Genomic DNA, 18,523 nt, shown 5'->3' on the forward strand with positions numbered 1-18,523 from the left:
ATCCATCTATAGAGAGAGAGGGAGGGAGTGCACATGCTAGGTATTTACAGAAGTAGATATGGAAGTGTGAGGATATACAAACACACACATGTGTATGTGGTGTATATAAGCATGTACATCCACGTTTCTATTTCAGGGCTGGAGCAAGAAAAGTATAGAATGATCCTGGAGAAAATTTGCTGTGCCAGAAAGTAGGAAAGAGTGGTGGGACATGTAAAAAGATCCAGCTTGAAGAGACTCACGCTGGGTAAATCTGAGCAATTTGACCATAAAATAAATAATTATCCTACAGAATATGAATAAAGAGGAAGGGAGGGAAGGAAGGGCTCTCATGATAGAATGCCAAGCCATAAATATATAGAAGGAATGATGTAATGTAAAAATCATCATTTACAACCATCATAGTAATTATACGTTCTGGCAAGAATAATCAATGAATTATAAAACTACTGGTTGAAAGTTTATGAGGAACAGGATGCTACAAAACCCAAAATATCTCTCCACAAAGTAGTAGTAATCACAAAAGGAAATACAGTAGGTATAAATTTGGTGAACACTACCTTAGCCAAGAGATGGACATTATCAATAACAGAACAAACCAACATTTTAGACCTCTGGGATATGATGTACTGAGAAGGATGCAACGTTGCTTCAGTATTATTACTGACAGATATAAACCAACTCTTACCACAAGGAAGCATCCAAGTTGAGAGTCTCCTATTTCACAGTTATGACCACAGGGAGCATAACTGACCAAAGGTCCCAGCTGCTGCTCTTAAATCCGTCACCATGTTTGCATAGAGGCCAGTCTTTCCCCTGATTGCTCCTAGTCAACACAGCAGGGATCCTAAGGCAGGCCATTTCTTGGAGACCAGGATTCCTCTGTCCAGTGACCTTTTTTCAAGGACTCCCTGACAGCCTTGAAGGATTTTACTTAGATTACAAGGCAGTCCAGGATGATTTACCAAATCTTTCTTCCAAATCTTCATTCAGGGACAGACTTGCACTATGAACTGATAGTTCTGCCAGCCTTCCAGAGCTCCCTGCCATTTTCTCTCAGATGTTTTCCCTGATAAAATATTTGTTCATTAAAGTATTTCTCAGCACTTTGCCATCTAGTTCTTGGAGGACCAGGACAAACCCCAAACGCTAGAAACATCCCTTTTTGGCTCTTTCTAGTAACCTTCCTTTCCCTAGGTAGCCACTAATTTGTAATGGTGTAGATTCACTTAGCCTATTTTGTACTTTATATAAATGGAGTCATGTAATAGGTACTATTTTGTGTTGGCTTCATTTGCTCAGCATTATATCCATGACATTTATCCATATTGTTGGGAGTGGATAACTTTGATTCATTTTCATTGGTGGATATTATTGCAGTGTGTAAACATATCAAAATCTATTAATCCCATTATTGGTGGGTATTGGGTACTTTCCCATTCTTGGCTATCACAGTTAGTGGTGATGTGAGCAATCTAGAACGTGCCTTGTGCACTTGTTTGAGGGATATTTCTATGGGTGGAACCAAAGGTTTATACGGTATATGTTCAACTTTGGTAGATACAGTTGACCCTTGAAGAATGCATGGGCATTAGGGATGCATCTGAGTCTTTTATTCCATAGATGTTTTAAAATTTTCTCTCACTTTTGGCCCATTAGTGGTGCGTTTGGATTTACAGTGTTTCTTAACTTTAAAATAGTCCAATTTTTCAATTTTTTCTTTCACAGTTTGTGATTTTTTTGGTCTTGTTTAAGAAATTCTTCCTACTCCAAGGCAAAAAGGCTGTTCTCTTACGTTTCTTTCCTAAAGCATCATTGTTTACTTTTCAAATTTAAGTCTGCAGATCTTCTGGAATTTATATTTTTGTATCCTATGCAGTAATGATTAATATTTTTCCCATATGGATATCCAGCTGACTGAGAACCAATAGTTGCCCTTGGACAACATGGGTTTAAACTACACAAGTGCACTTATACGAGGATTTTTTTTCAATAGTAAATACTGCACTACTACACAATCCAAGGTTGGTTGAATCCTCAGATGCAGAATTGCCGATTATGGAGAAACCATGTACGTACAGAGGACTGACTATAAGTTATACTTGGATCTTCAACTTAGCAGAGGGTTGGCACCCCTAACGCCCTTGAACCCTAGTTCAAGGATCAACTGTATTAACAAGACTTCTTTTCCCTCTCTGCTGCAGTGTTTTCTTTCTTTTTTCTTTTGGCCGTGCTGCGTGGCTTGCAGGATCTCAGTTCCCCGACCAGGGATTGAACCAGGGTCACCACAGTGAAAGCGCCGAATCCTAACCACTAGACCACCAGGGAACTCCTTGCAGTGTTTTCTTCTTACACGTTGTTATAATGTCTGTTTCAACATGGATTTTGATGTCTATCATCTTGTCTATCCTTGATCAAACACCAGACTATCTTATATTGTAGATTTATAGTAAGATTTAATGTGACTAATATCTTTCTTTTCATTCTTCTTTCAGATTGTCCCAGCTCTTCTTTTAGCTCTTTGCTTTTCCACATAATATTTATAAACATCTCATCAATTTCCAAGGGAAAAAATGCTGATATTTTTATTGGGGTTTCATTGAGCCTATAGATCATTTTGGGGATTACTGATATCTTTGTAACATTGAATCTTCAAGCCATGAATATCATTATTTTTAAGAATTTCTCTTGGAGAAAAATAAAAGTGGATCCCATGTAATAAAATGTACATAAATAGACTCCAAAATATTTAAAGGACCTACATGTGAAAGATAAGTCTAGAAAGTTAATTTTTAAAAGGTAGAAATATATTTTTTCACCTGAGGAGTTTCAGAAGCACAGATATTAAGAAATTATTGTTTTATTATCTTATATCTTATAATTAAAGACTTCTATTCCATGAAGAACACAATAGAAAAATTTTAGAAACACGTGCCCAATTAGGAAAGGATACTTGTAATTGGTAAAACTGAAAAGGTATTAATAATCAGAATATCTAATAGAAATGAGGAAGAAAAAGATAGCATCCACATTAGAAAATGGGGCAAAAGGTTTAAGTAGACATTTATAGATGAAGCTACCAAGCATTTGAAAAAAAGATCAAACTTATTAGAAATCAGAGAAATTTAACTAAAACAAGATACTACTATACATTTAATACACTAGCAAAACAGGGTGATGAGTCGTCCAAATGAAGGTAAGTGGTTGCACAAAAACCTGACGTGCAACTCTTGGTAATCTGGGCTGGTGTAGCCATTCAGGAGGTCAATCTGGCTATATTATTAAAGTATACACATTTGCTATGAAATAATTTCACTCTTGGGTATGTATTCCAAAGAAATTCTCAGATACGTCTATAAACAGAAAGTAAGAAGATGTTTATTGTTATTGGCATGGCAGTTGGAAGAGTATAGGTAAAATGTGGGTGCAGAAAATGGAATTCTGTGAAACAAATTGGATGGGTGAATCTTAAAAATACACTCCTGAATGAAAGAAATAAACATCAGAATGAATTTTATGACACAATATTATTTATATAAATTGAAAATATACACAAGTGCACATTTTGCACAAGAACACACCCAAAAGAAAACACATCAAACAAATTAGAATGGTAGCTGACGGGGTAGAGAAGGGAGTGGAGGGTGCCATAGGGAACAGGAGGTGAATGAATAAAACTTTTAATTATGTTACTGTATTTCATCATACTATATCCAAGATTTCAGTTTACTTGTAGTGGAAAGAAATCCTGTGTGCTATGTTGCCTTAAGTCAAGAATAGTTCTTGGAGGATATTTTCCTGAAAGAATTTAGAACAAATTTTTGGAAAAATCTTTGTTTATACCACGGATGATCTTTTTGGGTTTTTTTGTTTTTGGTGTTTTTTTTTGTTTGGTTTTTGTTTTGTGTGTGTGTGTGTGAGATCTACTTTATTTTGTTTTGTATTTCATTAATCTGCTCTTATTTTTTTCCATCTGCCTTCTTCCGTTTTATTATTCATTTATTAACTTCCTGAGATGTTTTCCGAATCAATTTTCAACTTCCTTTCTACTTTAATATATGCATTTAAGGCTCAACATTTCCGTCTATATATGTGTTAAAATCTCCAGATCCAATTATGAATTTGAATGTTTCTCTTTATGGTTCTGTCAATTTTCGCTTTATAAACTATGAGCTGAAGTTATTAGTTTCTGATAACTTGAAAGTTTTATGACTGTGAAGTGTCCCTCCGTATGTCAAGTAATGCTTTTTTTCCCCCCTTACAGTTCACTTGGTCAAGTATCAATGTCACAGATATTTTATAATTACAGAAATAACTTCAGACCTAGGATGTTGATGTCTGTCTCTAGAAAGGATTTTCACTTGCTTCTGCACGGGTTGTAAGATGCTAACAAAACACGTTCACCTTTACACAATTTCAGGGAAAGGTGTTTTGACGTTTGGCTTCAGTCCCTGCCAAAGAAAGCCCAGTTTCCTTCTCCTCTTTTTCCAATGGTGAAACTCTTTGGGGTTTACCAGGAAGCCTCTGTGGCTGGTAATGCCTTTATGTCGCTTAGCCTCTCGAAGAAGTCCAAAGTTCTGAGCTTGTACGCCTTTCAATGAACAGAATCTACACTCTTCTGAGGCCGACACAGTAGAACGTCAAGACCGTCTGAGACCTTCTCAGGGATTCCGGAAAGTGAAAACCAGGGAAGTTGGGCACTTCCGCATCAGGGGAGCGAGGCTCTGTCCGTTTTCCGCTCGAACCTTCGGGGGAAGTGTAGTGTAGGAGGGCGATACTGTAGCCGGTACACGCACGCAGACAGACAGACAGACAGACAGACACACACACACAATCCCTTGTGGGACATGTAGTCCAGAGCTCGTGCCGGCACACACACCCACACACACCCTTGCATTCTGGGACATGTAGTCCAGAGCTCGTGCCGGTAGACACACCCGCACCCACCCTTGCATTCTGGGACATGTAGTCCAGAGCTCGTAAACTCGTGTAGTCCCATATACTGCAGCTACAGTAATGCCGCTCTGTAAACGTTTCCCCGCGGAATTCTGGGAAATGTGGTCCAGGAGCTCCGGGTTAGTCGCAGGCACTTCCGCCCCAGGAGGACAACGTAGCAGCCATCTTTTGCCTGATTATGGTGTTTCAGGTCCGCTCTTCACGACCCATTCGAGCTTCCACGACATGCGCCTGGGGCCAACATTTCCAGACCTTTCATTTGGGGAGAAAGAGGAGGAGCGGCTAAAAGCGGAGGTTTGAGGGCCTAGAGTGGTGATGTACGTCCCCCGGTCGGAGCTTCTTTGCGTTTGGTAACGTACCCGGGATGGGGTGGGCTCAGGTCGTGCCTCTTGGGGTTTGAGGGTCTCCCTGGTTTTCTTCACCCCTAACCTGACCCCGCCCCCCCACCTATGAGGTAGCCCTACCACTATATACGGCGTCACACTGGGTGAGTTGCTTAACTCCTCTGTGCTTCCGTTGCTGTTCTGTAAAAGGGGGAAAAAAAGAAATGCCTTCTTAATATAGTGTTGTGAGAAAGAACGAGATAGCACAAGTAAAAGGTCTACAACTGCCTGATGCATTGTTGTTATTAATACTACTCTAATTCGGGAGGCACCCATTTCGCAGCGGGATTCTGTGAGCCCAGGAAGCTGAATTGTCCTGGACTCCTGGCCTGTTTTGGAAGGAGAGGACTTCTAGCTGGTACGGGGGCGGGAGGGGGTGCGGTATGAATTATTGGGAATGGAAACACAGCCCTGGTATTTCACAGTCTCCTTTCCTTCCCCAGCCCTGACTTCTCAAAAAGCACTGCACGGAGGAAGAGGCAACAGAGCCCCACGTGAGTAGGACTTGGCATTCTTCTACTTAAGATATTCATATAAATTGTAGAACGTATGGGACATGGGTAACGATTATAACTGAGCCTTGGTCACTAATTTCCATTCTAAAAGCTTTATGCAAATGAACACATTACCATCAGGCAGTGGCTCTGTGAATTGGTACTGCTGTTTTCTCTACTTTAAAGATGAGGAGATGGGGGCAGGGAACACAACCCTGTTGGCCCGTCCTCACCCAGATGGTAGGAGGCAGAGCTGGGGTTGGCACCCAGGCAGTTTGAGTCCAGCACCTGAGTTTGCTAATCCCTTTGGTATATTCTTCTTGAGCATAGGGTACTGGCTAGAATCATATCATGAAAGTAGGTTGGGACTTAATTGTGGGGACCTTGAGAGCAAGGTTTAGGCTACTGCATGAGTTGTGTTTTTTTTTTGTTTTTTTTTTATTTTATATTTTTGGCTGTGTTGGGTTTCGTTTCTGTGCGAGGGCTTTCTCTAGTTGCGGCAAGCGGGGGCCACTCTTCATCGCGGTGCACGGGCCTCTCACTATCGCGGCCTCTCTTGTTGCGGAGCACGGGCTCCAGACGCGCAGGCTCAGTAGTTGTGGCTCACGGGCCTAGTTGCTCCGCGGCATGTGGGATCTTCCCAGACAAGGGCTCATACCCATGTATTGGCAGGCAGATTCTCAACCACTGCGCCACCAGGGAAGCCCATATTGTATGAGTTTTTAAGATAGTTTTCTCAACTGGGTCATTTATTTTATTTCAAATAATATGTATATCATAGAAGTAGCATAATCATTATGGAAAAATGCAGATATATCCATAAAGAAAATTTTTAATTATCTATAACTTTAGAATGTAAAGATAACAGTTGTTAATGTTTTAGTGCCTTTTTGTCGAGCTGGATTCACCAAAGCCCTACTCAGTCCAATGATTTTATTCCTGCACTAATTATTGTCAACTATCAGGGCCCCTTTCAAAATCCTGACTTGAGCAGAAGACAGCTAGCAAGTGTAGAGTCAAAATGGAGGTCGTTAGAAGTTGTGAAGGTATATCTCTCCCAGGCTTTGGGGAGTGGAATCTTTGCCATCTTTTGTACTAGATCGAACCCGGGCCCCCTGCATTGGGGGTGTGGAGTCTTATCCACTGCACCACCAGGGAAGTCTCCCATTTATTTCTTAAACTTTCCTATATTTATAACGATATAATTACAATTCAGATTCCTGTCTTTTTTAATTTAAATTAGATATGAACTGTCAAACTATTTTTTATTGTTGTCGCAGAATCCTGGCTTTTATTAGTTGTCTTTACCTCTGTGCATAATTGTCAAAACAGTACTTCCTGTTTAAAAAGAAACTTAATGTATTTTTATACCTTTTGTAAAAAGTTGTTCACGTCAATTTAAATATTATTGTTGCAGTAACAAAATCCTTAGGAAGACGAGCAGAGATTTCAGAAGTCTAAAGACTCTCACATAACAGGGCAACAACATATGACCTCCACATGTCTGACAGTGTTCTGTTGGTAGAAATCACATCTCTAAGGATAATTTCTAACTAAAATATCATCTGCTTTACCGCAGTTGCTAAGAAATAAGAAACCCTGACGATGGTGTTCTCAGAGCTTTCTACCTTACAGCAATCTCACGAGGTGGATACCATTGTTCTCCCCCACTTGCAGATGACAGAACTGAGGCGAAGAGATGTTAATAATTTGCCCAGGATGACACTGCTAGTGAATGGCGTAGCCTGATCGCAGCCCACGCATATTGACTCCAAAACCTACTCTTACTTACGTGGTCTCTGTTTACACCATACCCAGAATAAGAATGACTACTGTGGAAGCTGCAGGCACACTGTGAGGGGGCCACTGTGTGTGGATGGGCAGGTCATTCCTCACACAGCCGCTGAGAGGGGTCACGGGGGCATCTGGTATCCGTGTGGGGCTCTGCTCATCAAGCATGCTCGGCTGCAGCCACCCCGAGGACTGGGAGCCTTGGTAATTCACAATGAGCACCACGTGGGTTAGTGACTTTTTTTTTTTTTTAACCAGTTTCCATTGACTTCTTTCTTCTTTCCCTGTCTGTCTTCCTAGGACTCTGCACTTTCCCAGAAGGAGAGAGAAAATGAGCACATTCCAGGTGAGTAGAGCTTGCCTTTCTTGCTGTTAAAAATGTCATTTTTTTAACTCAGATTTGACACAGGTTTTCCTCTTTTTTTTTTTTTTTCTTTTTCTTTTTTTTTTTGATTGGACTATAGTTGATTTACAATGTTGTGTTAATTTCAGGTGTACAGCAAAGTGATTCAGTTTTACATATATATACATATATTTTCAGATTCTTTTCCCTTATAGGTTATTATAAAATATTGAGTGTAGTTCCATATGAGTTTTTCTCTTTCAAGGAGAGTCTAAGCATATGAGGACCTGAGTGTGCTGTGTATGCTTTTTTAAAAATTCCTGTTACATTTAATTGGTTTTGGTTTTAATTTTTGTTTTATTTCATCATTTTTTTATTTCACAAGTAAAAGAAAAATTAAGGGAAATGAAGAACATCTTCCACTTTACTGCTTACCTGCTTACAAATGAGCTGCTTTTATACTTCTGTAATCTTTTCATCATATGTATTCATAGCTGTGTAGTTGTATTTATAACATAGATACAATTTTAAATTGTTTTTTTTCACTTAATACTAGCTAACATTCACTTTTAATTGCTTTATCATGTTCCCACAAACTTATGCACCTATTTTTTAAACTATTCTTTTTTCATAGACATTTAGTTTAAAGACTTTTACTGTTTTAGGAACACTACAGTGACAGTGTTCCTGATTTAACCTTTTTCTCAAAATATCTGTTCTGAAGAATATTGCCCCTTTTTGCCCTTAACATACTAGGTTTAGGTATTCAGAGTTGAAGAGGTATGTTTTATATGTGGTGCCTTGGATGTTTTTTGGTATAATATCCAAATACGGCACAGCACAGCAGGATCAAACTGCTGCTTCACGCAGAAAACATAATGTATTGTTAGAAGTTTTCTCACGACCAGAGTTAGATTCAGTCTTCCCCATGCTTGAGTCAGACCCTTTGTGTATTTTATTTACTGGTTTGTTTCTTTTTCCGTCTTATATATTTTTCTAATCAAGTAATACATAACCTTAGTTTAAAAAGTCTAGTGGTACTTAAAGCACTTGTCACTGCATAGACACCTCAGAACAATTGTATAAAGAGATGCTTGGTTTCATCTTTGTTTTAAATGTAAAGAATAGGGGTTGTGAAAAAATGAGGAACCAACTCAGACTCACCCAGAAAACCAAGGGTCTGGAGTCAGAGTATTGCATTCGAGTGAAAGACAGAAACGGGGAAAGAGAGAGTTTTCATTCAGAGACCTGGCATGGCCTTTTGGTTAATTTCCACATATAACTCTCCTCCTCAGCTGGTTCCCACCTCAATGAGAAAGCAGGTGCCATCAAATACTGCCGGGACTAAATTGGTAACTGTTTCTGGGGCTCTTGGCAATAATAATTAAAAAGTGAAAGCTTTTTAGTTCAGGATCCAGCAGTTAGAATTTTAGGGAGTTTACTTATGAGTTGTCTGAGAGCCCCAGGTAAATACACAAAGCTTTCTCTTTCATAGCTGCACGTCCGGTGAGGCTGAGGAAAGTCAGTGTGTGGCACTGGCTGGATGGAAGGAGGGGGTGCTGGGAAGTCTGCACACCGCACAGGAGCCAGAGCAACTTCCCATCCTCCTCCTGTCCTCGGGGCTGCCCCTCTTCCACTGGCCACTGGGTATAAGATTGAGTTGGTGTTGTTTGTCGTAGGAGGCGGTGACCTTCAAGGACGTGGCCGTGGCCTTCACCGAGGAGGAGCTGGGGCTGCTGGACTCAGCCCAGAGGAAGCTGTACCAGGATGTGATGGTAGAAAACTTCCGGAACCTGGTCTCAGTGGGTGAGGACAGCCTTTCTCTGCGAGTGTCTTTGTGACCTTGGTGTTTCAAGGCTTTGGGCCCCTTGAGATGGTTCCCTGAGTTTGGGGACCAGACTTTTGCAATTCCTGTGGGACATGAGAGGATGTCTCTGGTCTTTCTAAACAGTGTGTTTCAGGTCCTTTTCATTTGTTTTGTAAAAGAACTGTAAATCAATGGTATCTTGCTGTACCTTGTGTATTCTTTTTCAGATTTCCCTCCCTGCCATTAGTGGATTATAAAGCCAATTTATTGAGCCCTACGTGCGATTTTTTAATGAAATAAAATAGTATAGAAAATATCAGAGTTTGTTAGGAAGAGTACAACACATTGCAGCAAAAACTCTGGCCGATGGCATGAGTGGTGTGAGAGCCAGTGGGAACAGATTTCATGAAAATAGACATTGGTTAGAAATAGGTCATTCAAGCTTCGTTTTAGTAATGTATACTTCTACATGTGTATCTAGGTTGTGAAATAAATGCTGTTTCTTCATTGGGTCGTGATACAAAGTTCGAAAAACACGGCTTTCAATATCTTGAATATGCAGTTGGAACTCAAATTTCTAGTAAACTTTAGCTCTAGCCCGTTCATGTTAACTTGTGACTTTGCATGTTCTCCTTCTTCAAACGAGATACAAAACATGTAGAAAGAGCAGATAGGCTTTGGTTGATGAATTCAGCAACCCAGATAGAAATTTAGGTAAGAACCAAGCAATCCTGAGTTCTTGTGGTTAGCTCTCCATCTGTTTTGCTTCTCACCAGCCCTGTGCTGTCCATCACCTGGTCCCAGTTGGAAATCTCTTTCCCGGATTATTGCATAGTCTTTGTACTGGTCACCTGTTCCCATCCTTCTCCTCCCACAGTTTGTTCTTTAAGTGGCAAAGTGATCTTTTGTAATTTTAAGTCAGGTTATGTTCTTGTTTCAAAATTCTCTTGTGGCTTCTTTTACTTAGAATAAAAACCACTTAACGTGGCTTCTAGAGTCTTCTGTGAGCTGCTGTTCGTTCCCCACCACCTCCCTGAATACATCTCCTCTCCTCCCTCTTACCCTATCTTTTCCAGACCTGCAAAGGATGCTTCTGCCACAGAGCCTTTTCCTTGTTCTTCTCTTTGCCTGGAATACTCTTTCACCTGTAATCTTTTAGGCCTCTTTACTTCTTTCAGTCATTCACCTTTAAGATGATGAGGGGGCTGTCCTCTGACCACCCTATGGAAAATATAGTCTTCTTTCTTACTCTGTCTGCCCTGCCTTGTTTTGTCTCTAAGCATTTCACTCATGTACATTTTTGTTCACCTGTTTCTCACCTCTCTTTCTTCCACTGGAGGGTAATCCAGGAGTGGAGGAGGAATTTGGTCTGTTATGTTTATTGCTCACTAGCCTCAGTGCTTAGCATAGTCTTGGTACATGACAGGGATTCTTAAATATTTCTTGAATAAACGAATGAGTTAATGGATAGAGAAATTAGCCTTCCATGAAAATAGCTAGTAGGCAGTGAACAAATCCAAGTGAATAAGGGATATTGCCAAATGTTTTTTTGTCTTCAAATGAATTCCTAGCCTAATTCTAACTTCTCAGGTGCCCATGATGTGTATGTGTGTGTTTGCCTTTCTGTACAAGTTGGCCCTCATCAACTTGCACAAAAAACATGTATAGAACCTGTAATTATAACCAAACTGAGTAAAACGCTTTCCCTGTGACTTCCCTTGAGCGCTTAGTAGCAGAGCATATTCATATGTCTACTTCTTAGGTAGCTCTCCTATAGAAGGAAAAAAAATTCTCTTTCCTTATCCCTTATACCAGGGGAGAACAGGTCTCAGAAAACAGCCAGCTGGTGAGTTAGCCTTTCCCTTAAAAGATTTGCCCCGCTGCGTCCCATTTGCTTCCTCCAAAGCCCACCTCACTAATAAGAAATCGATCTTTGTTAGCTCTACAAACATTTTGTGTGTGTGTGGGGGGGGGGATTCGTACATATCCTGTAGAAGGTATTTTAGATAATGTCACCTTGAGTGCTTTGATGATTCTTTAATAGTTTCTAGTCTGTTTCTTCTCAATACTTATCACAAGCTATGGAATTTATTCCCAGCTCACTCATAAACCCCATTCTTCACTTTGGAACTCATTCTTGTTAAAGACCAATGTATCTGTGTCCAAAAATTTTCCAGGCTGTTTTTAAAGAGACAGCATTCTTCCCTAGCCTCTAAATTTTGACTCCTACTTGGCAGGGGGAGCGGGGGGACGTATTAGGCAGCACAGATGCCTCAGAAGGATCCAGTGCATAGGTTTTAATGCTTTTTTTTTACCCCCACTGATTCTTAGAACCTTTTTTTAAATTAATTAATTTATTTTTGGCTGCATTGGGTCTTCGTTGTTGCACACGGCCTTTTCTCTAGTTGTGGCGAGTGGGAGCAGCTCTTTGTTGCAGTGCGCAGGCTTCTCATTGCAGTGGCTTCTCTTGTTTCAGAGCACGGGCTCTAGGCGCGTGGGCTTCAGTAGTTGTGGCACGTGGGCTCAGTAGTTGTGGCTCATGGGCTTAGTTGCTCCGCAGCATGTGGGATCTTTCCGGACCAGGGCTCGAACCCGTGTCCCCTGCACTGGTAGGCAGATTATTAACCACTGCGCCACCAGGGAAGTCCCGATTCTTAGCACCTTTGGTATTCTCCTCAGCACTAACCCCCTTGGTGTACTGCTGCCTCTGGTGCAGCCTTTCAACTTTTCAGCAAAACTGTACTTTCCAGTCCTTTTCCTATATCTGATACCTGACTTGTGAAAGCTCTTTTGCTTCTCTGACTTGGTTCAAACTTAACCTGGGATTCAGAATTGTAGAGAATCCTGGAAATCAAACTGGGGTTCACCTGTACATGCATTTCTTGAGCCCTGACTAACTGCCAGGCACTGTTAAAGCTGTGAGCACAGCAAAATGCTTGTCTTTATTGATACTGTATTGTGGTAGGAATGACATGTAATTTTTGAAAGATGATTTAAATAGTATGTCAGATGGTAGTCATTTTGTTTTAAATGGGTTTCTTTAATGCTAAGTATTTGGGAGTTTAATGGACCATCTCTTGGTTTCTGTCAGTATATAAACCAGAGAACTTCATTTGTGGTGCGAAAGATAAGCTGAACCATCCTGAGGTTCATTAAAGTCTCATACTGAGTCTTAAGTGTAAAATCTTGACTCTTTGAACAAAGCTTTCACATATCCACATCTCTGAATTCTTTGTCCTTATAGAAGAAAACAATCAAAGTGAGTTGAGGGCCGTTCAAGACAGAGGATCACGTGAAGACCTTTCCTGCCGGCAAATCTGGCAACAAATTGCAAGTGACTTAACCAGATGCCAAGACTCCGTGATAAATAGTTGTCAGTTCCACAAACAAGGTGATTCCCCCTTCCAGGGTGGGGCAGGACTCTCTATTCAAATTTCTGAAGATGAGAACCATATATTAAATGATAAAGCGGGTGATCCCAGTAGTACTGGAAATCCAAGGTGTGCAACTTTGAGAGCCCAGGATTCCTGGAGGAAAACTTCATTGACTGAGTTGCAGAATTATCAGAATAGACACCAGCAAATTTCCATGAAAAATAAACTGTGTCAGTGTAAAGAGGATGTTGACACCATCAGTTGGATTTCACATCACCTTGATGCTCATGGAGTACACAAGGGTCAAAAATCTTACAGCTACAGTGATTATAGAAAAGATAGCACAAGGGTTTCAACAGTGGATCAGAAAACTATGATTCACACAGGACAAAAACCCTACCAGTGTAACGAATATAAAAAAACCTTCACCAATCTCTCCACCTTTGATCTTCACCAGCAATTACACTCAAAAGAGAAGTCTCATATGTGCAGTGAGTGTGGAAAAGGCTTCCGTTACAGCTCGGTTCTTCATATTCATCAGAGAGTTCACGTGGGAGGAAAACGCAGTGAGTGTGATGAGTGTGGCAAGGAGTTCAGTCAGAGCTCACAGCTGCAGACTCCTCAGAAAGTCCACACTGTAGAGAAACCGTTCAAATGTGGGGAATGTGGGAAAGGCTTCAGTCGTAGGTCAGCACTTACTGTTCATTGTAAAGTCCACACGGGAGAGAAACCTTATAATTGTGAGGAGTGCGGGAGGGCCTTCAGTCAGGCCTCTCACCTTCAGGACCATCAGAGAGTCCACACTGGGGAGAAACCATTCAAATGTGACATGTGTGATAAGAGCTTCAGTCGGAATTCACACCTTCAGTCCCATCAGAGAGTCCATACGGGAGAGAAGCCATACAAATGTGAGGAGTGTGGGAAGGGCTTCATTTGTAGCTCAAATCTATACATTCATCAGAGGGTCCACACAGGAGAAAAACCCTACAAATGTGAGGAATGTGGGAAAGGCTTTAGTCGGCCTTCAAGTCTTCAGGCCCATCAGGGAGTCCACACTGGAGAGAAATCATACATATGTAATGTGTGTGGTAAAGGCTTTACTCTGAGTTCAAACCTTCAGGCACATCAAAGAGTCCATACAGGAGAGAAACCATACAAATGTGATGAGTGTGGGAAGAGCTTCAGGAGGAACTCCCATTATCAAGTTCATCTGGTTGTCCACACAGGGGAGAAGCCCTATAAATGTGAGGTATGTGGGAAGGGCTTCAGTCAGAGTTCATATCTTCAAATCCATCAGAAGGCCCACAGCATAGAGAAACCTTACAAGTGTGAGGAGTGTGGGCAAGGCTTCAATCAGAGTTCACGACTTCAGATTCACCAGCTGATCCATACCGGTGAGAAACCATACAAATGTGAAGAGTGTGGGAAGGGATTCAGTCGAAGAGCAGATCTTAAAATTCACTGCAGAATCCACACCGGAGAGAAACCGTATAATTGTGAGGAGTGTGGGAAAGTCTTCAGGCAGGCCTCAAATCTTCTGGCCCATCAGAGAGTCCACAGCGGAGAAAAACCATTCAAATGTGAAGAGTGTGGGAAGAGCTTTGGTCGGAGTTCACACCTTCAAGCCCATCAAAAAGTCCACACTGGAGAAAAGCCATACAAATGTGAGGAGTGTGGGAAAGGCTTCAAGTGGAGCCTGAACCTCGACATGCATCAGAGGGTCCACACAGGAGAGAAACCATATAAGTGTGGGGAGTGTGGGAAGCACTTCAGTCAGGCCTCAAGTCTTCAGCTTCATCAGAGTGTCCACACTGGAGAGAAGCCATACAGATGTGACAGATGCAGTAAGGTCTTCAGTCGGTCTTCACAGTTACAGTCTCATCAGAGAGTGCACACAGGGGAGAAGCCTTACAAGTGTGAGACCTGTGGTAAGAGCTTCAGTTGGCGCTCCAATCTAACAATTCATCACAGAATCCATGCTACTGATAAATCCTATAAAAGTGATAGGAATGGTAAGACCATCAGAGAGCCCACACAGGAAAAAAGTTCCATAAAATGATTAAAAAACAAAACAAAACAAAACTGAGGTGTCAAGTGAATTCTTCCAATCATCAAGTTCAAAAGAAAAAAAAAATCACTTGTTTCATTAAAGTCAGTGTTTCAGCCATAGCTCAGCATGTTCCAGTAGTCAGGAGGCCACACAGCAGAGAACCCTGGTAAATGGTGTAGTAAGGACTTCAGTTTGAACTTTGACCTCTATTAAATATTACTCAGGGGAGAAGCCTTAGTATGAGTTTTAGCAGGCCTTGTACAAAAGTATGATGGACATGCCAAAATTTATGCCCATTACAACGTAAGCTCCACGAATGCAGAGACCTTTGTTCTGAATCTACAGTCTGAACATTGCCAACTACTTCGTAGGTGCTCGATATTTGTTAAATTAATGAATGAGGAGAAACTTTTTGAAAATTATGTTGCAATCCCCTCCAAAATTTCATAAAAATTTGTATTCAGAGCAGTTAACTTAAGTGTGGCCTTAAAAGTAATTCAGGGAGACAAAGAGTTGAAGTGTTAGAAAACCACTCAGTACTGCAATTTGTAATATTAATGTGGCATCGTCCTGTTATGATTAGCTCCTCTTGTCCCCCCAGCCTCGCTTCAAGTTGGATCTTATCTTGGACTTTGTCTAATATTCTGTCAATTTTATACAGTACAAATTCAGTTATCTTTTGTGACAGTATAGACTTACTGAAAATTGATTGTTCATCTTGCAATACAGAAAACATACTGTTGACCCTCTTTTCAAGAATGTCAAGGCAGAGGTTTAAGTGTCAGAAAGAGTTACTAATGACAGTGACAGAGGACAAACATTTCTTAGTAAATGAACTGATCGTTGGTTTCTTATTCACCACATTTCCATCTAGGTTTTGATGTGATTGTCTTCCAAGGGTTTTAGCATTACTTTCATCAAGACTTCTTAAGTAGAGAAAAGAGGCTGTTTGAAGTAGATTACTTTTGTCAAGTTCTCTATCTCCTTACTCCTTCTCTCTGGCCTGAGATAAAAAGAAAAAAATTATTTGTTGAAATTTGGTAATTTCATCAAACGTATTTATTCAATGACTGACTTGCACACTTTTTCCTAGCGGTAGATTGAAAAATTGCTTTTCAAAATGAAGTTGGTGAGTACATATCAAAATATAGAACGTGCGTCCCTTTGATATAGAAATCATAGAATAGGACCTTATAATTAGGAAATTCAAATAGAAAAGGTGAGTAGTACGTCAGTGCTACTAAATTTTGTAAAAGTGAAATATTCAGTAGGAATTTCTTTATATTTTGAGATACTTATGTAATAACATCTGTTAAAATGATGGCTTAGACTTATGACAGAAGCATGTAACAGTTTAATGTATTTTAGGTACATCACATACCTTAATCAAACATGTATGTGTGTGTGTTAATGCATCCTATCATCTGTAAAGGGATATTCACCTTTATTTACATAAGTGGCAAGATTTTTAGGGATTTTTTCCACATTTAACTTCCATATTTTAAATTTTTCATTGAGCATCAATTTTCCAGTAAAATACTGTTATTTTTATAGTAACATAGGTAGTAAAATAATGTAAAATGTAATATTAAAAATTACTAAGAACATATTAATCCCTCACAGTAAGAAATCCTATCATCATGAGGTATATATATATGGCCAAAATTAAGGAATAGTCCTCTGGAAATCAGTTATAAAAAGAAAAAATTTATATGGTTATTTAAAGATACGGAATATTAGTCATTGTAACTATATATTTATAAATTAATGCATTTGAAGTTTAGGATAAATCCATGCAGCCCAGAATATTCTGTTTTAGTTCCAACAGTAGAAATTTACACTTCCTAGTTCTCCTCGTCAGACTTCCTTACTGGGTGAATGGATGGATAGCCCGGGGTACCGGCTTGTCCTTTCACGTGCTTGGTCTGACTGCGGAAGTAGCTGAGTCATTCCAGACACTATGACACAGAGAACCATTAGCTGTGGGACAAAAGGAATTTACCAAAAAAAATTTATTTTTAATTGTTTACAAAGTAACAGTGATTGGGCAAATCCTGAAGATAGAGAGTGGAAATAGGTAAGTTTTAGAGGTAAAATTTATCAACGATTCCCTAAGGAAAAATGTGCATAGGGAAGAAACCTAGAATGATGGGAACAAGTTGTTAAGGAGGAGGTTTGCATACCATTTCCTACTTCTTAGTCATTTCACTGATGTTTAACACTTGGTTAAAGGGCTTTACTCAGCAAAAGATGTATTTAATGTGAGAGGTAGGTTTCCAAGATTGGTTTCCTAGACCACACCTTCACATGTGTATATAAAGTCCATGCTACCTCAAATTGCATTGCATTAGATGTCAGAAATCCTAGGCCTTTCATGTTCTGTTTTGTTTTGTTTGGTAGATATCAGGATAGCCCACCAACTCTCAAGGTAATTTGTAGTTTAGTGAGTTAAGTCAAGGGCTGGAAAACTACCTCCTGTGAGCCCAATCTGGCTTATTGCCTTTAAAGCTTTATTGGAACATAAAAGCTCTTTATTGGCTCATCCATTTATTTACCATCTTTGAATGTTTCCCATTGTGCTGACCATGTTTAGTGGTTGTGACGAGCACTGTGGCCCACAAAACCTAAAATATTTACTTTCTGGCCCTTCAGAGAAAAAGTCTGTTGATCCCTGTGGTAAGCCCAAAAGGTTTGTCTCTGTAAGTGAAAGACCACAAGTAGAGCAGAACTTAGACTTGGTTCAGTGAGGATTCCAGAGAGGTTTCCTTTTTGATTCTCATATCTGCCCTTCTGGTTGACCTTGTTCTTTAGTGTGGTTCAAAGACAGTGGGAGCAACTAGGGACTACCTATTTCTTTCTTCATATTCAGTGAAAGAGCTGCTCTTCCATTCTTGGTGTTGAGTAGTTCACTACTCACTCCCAGTGCATAGCTTCCTCTAACCTTGACTCCCATCTATGCTAAAGACTAAATCTTTAGCTTTTTATCCAGTTCCATTGGCCTTTGTAGGGCCTTCAGTTTCAACTCCCACTTGATACCATGAGCTCAAAATCTGTTTTTACCTCTGGGGATTTTCTGTCTTAGCTTTGAGCTTGGCTACATAGCAACGCTTTGGGGGACTTGTTATAATCAGCATTTCTTTCTTTCCTTCCTTTTTTTTTTTTTTTTAAGGGGATCCAAAGTCAAATTCAGTCAGTGGCTGAATGACAACACATTGATTCACAACCTTGTAGATTCTCTTACGTCATAGGGCATCAGTGGGAAGGAGTAGAATCCTGGAAACTTGAGGTGGAAATACATGGGCAGATTCCAACAAAGCTGAGGCCT

The 18,523-nt window shown here is 40.3% G+C and overlaps 1 protein-coding gene across 5 annotated transcripts; it reads left to right on the forward strand.

The window, feature by feature from the left end:
- The first annotated feature begins 5,112 nt into the window (after positions 1–5,112).
- On the forward strand, positions 5,113–16,682 carry ZNF226 (zinc finger protein 226). Of its 5 annotated transcripts, none has more exons than XM_057534583.1 (5): positions 5,113–5,250; positions 5,783–5,833; positions 7,925–7,970; positions 9,647–9,773; positions 13,019–16,679. In XM_057534583.1, exons 3-5 carry the CDS (start codon positions 7,956–7,958, stop codon positions 15,205–15,207), a joined length of 2,331 nt encoding a protein of 776 aa, XP_057390566.1. In that variant the 5' UTR covers positions 5,113–5,250; positions 5,783–5,833; positions 7,925–7,955; the 3' UTR covers positions 15,208–16,679. The 5 variants fall into 5 exon arrangements, with proteins under 5 accessions (XP_057390566.1, XP_057390565.1, XP_007168157.1 ...); XM_057534582.1 differs by having other exon boundaries at positions 5,167–5,306; positions 9,650–9,773; positions 13,019–16,682; XM_007168095.2 differs by having other exon boundaries at positions 5,167–5,306.
- The last annotated feature ends 1,841 nt before the right edge of the window (positions 16,683–18,523 follow it).

The sequence above is a fragment of the Balaenoptera acutorostrata genome, chromosome 19 (genome assembly GCF_949987535.1).
Source record: "Balaenoptera acutorostrata chromosome 19, mBalAcu1.1, whole genome shotgun sequence".
Classification (NCBI taxonomy): domain Eukaryota; kingdom Metazoa; phylum Chordata; class Mammalia; order Artiodactyla; family Balaenopteridae; genus Balaenoptera; species Balaenoptera acutorostrata.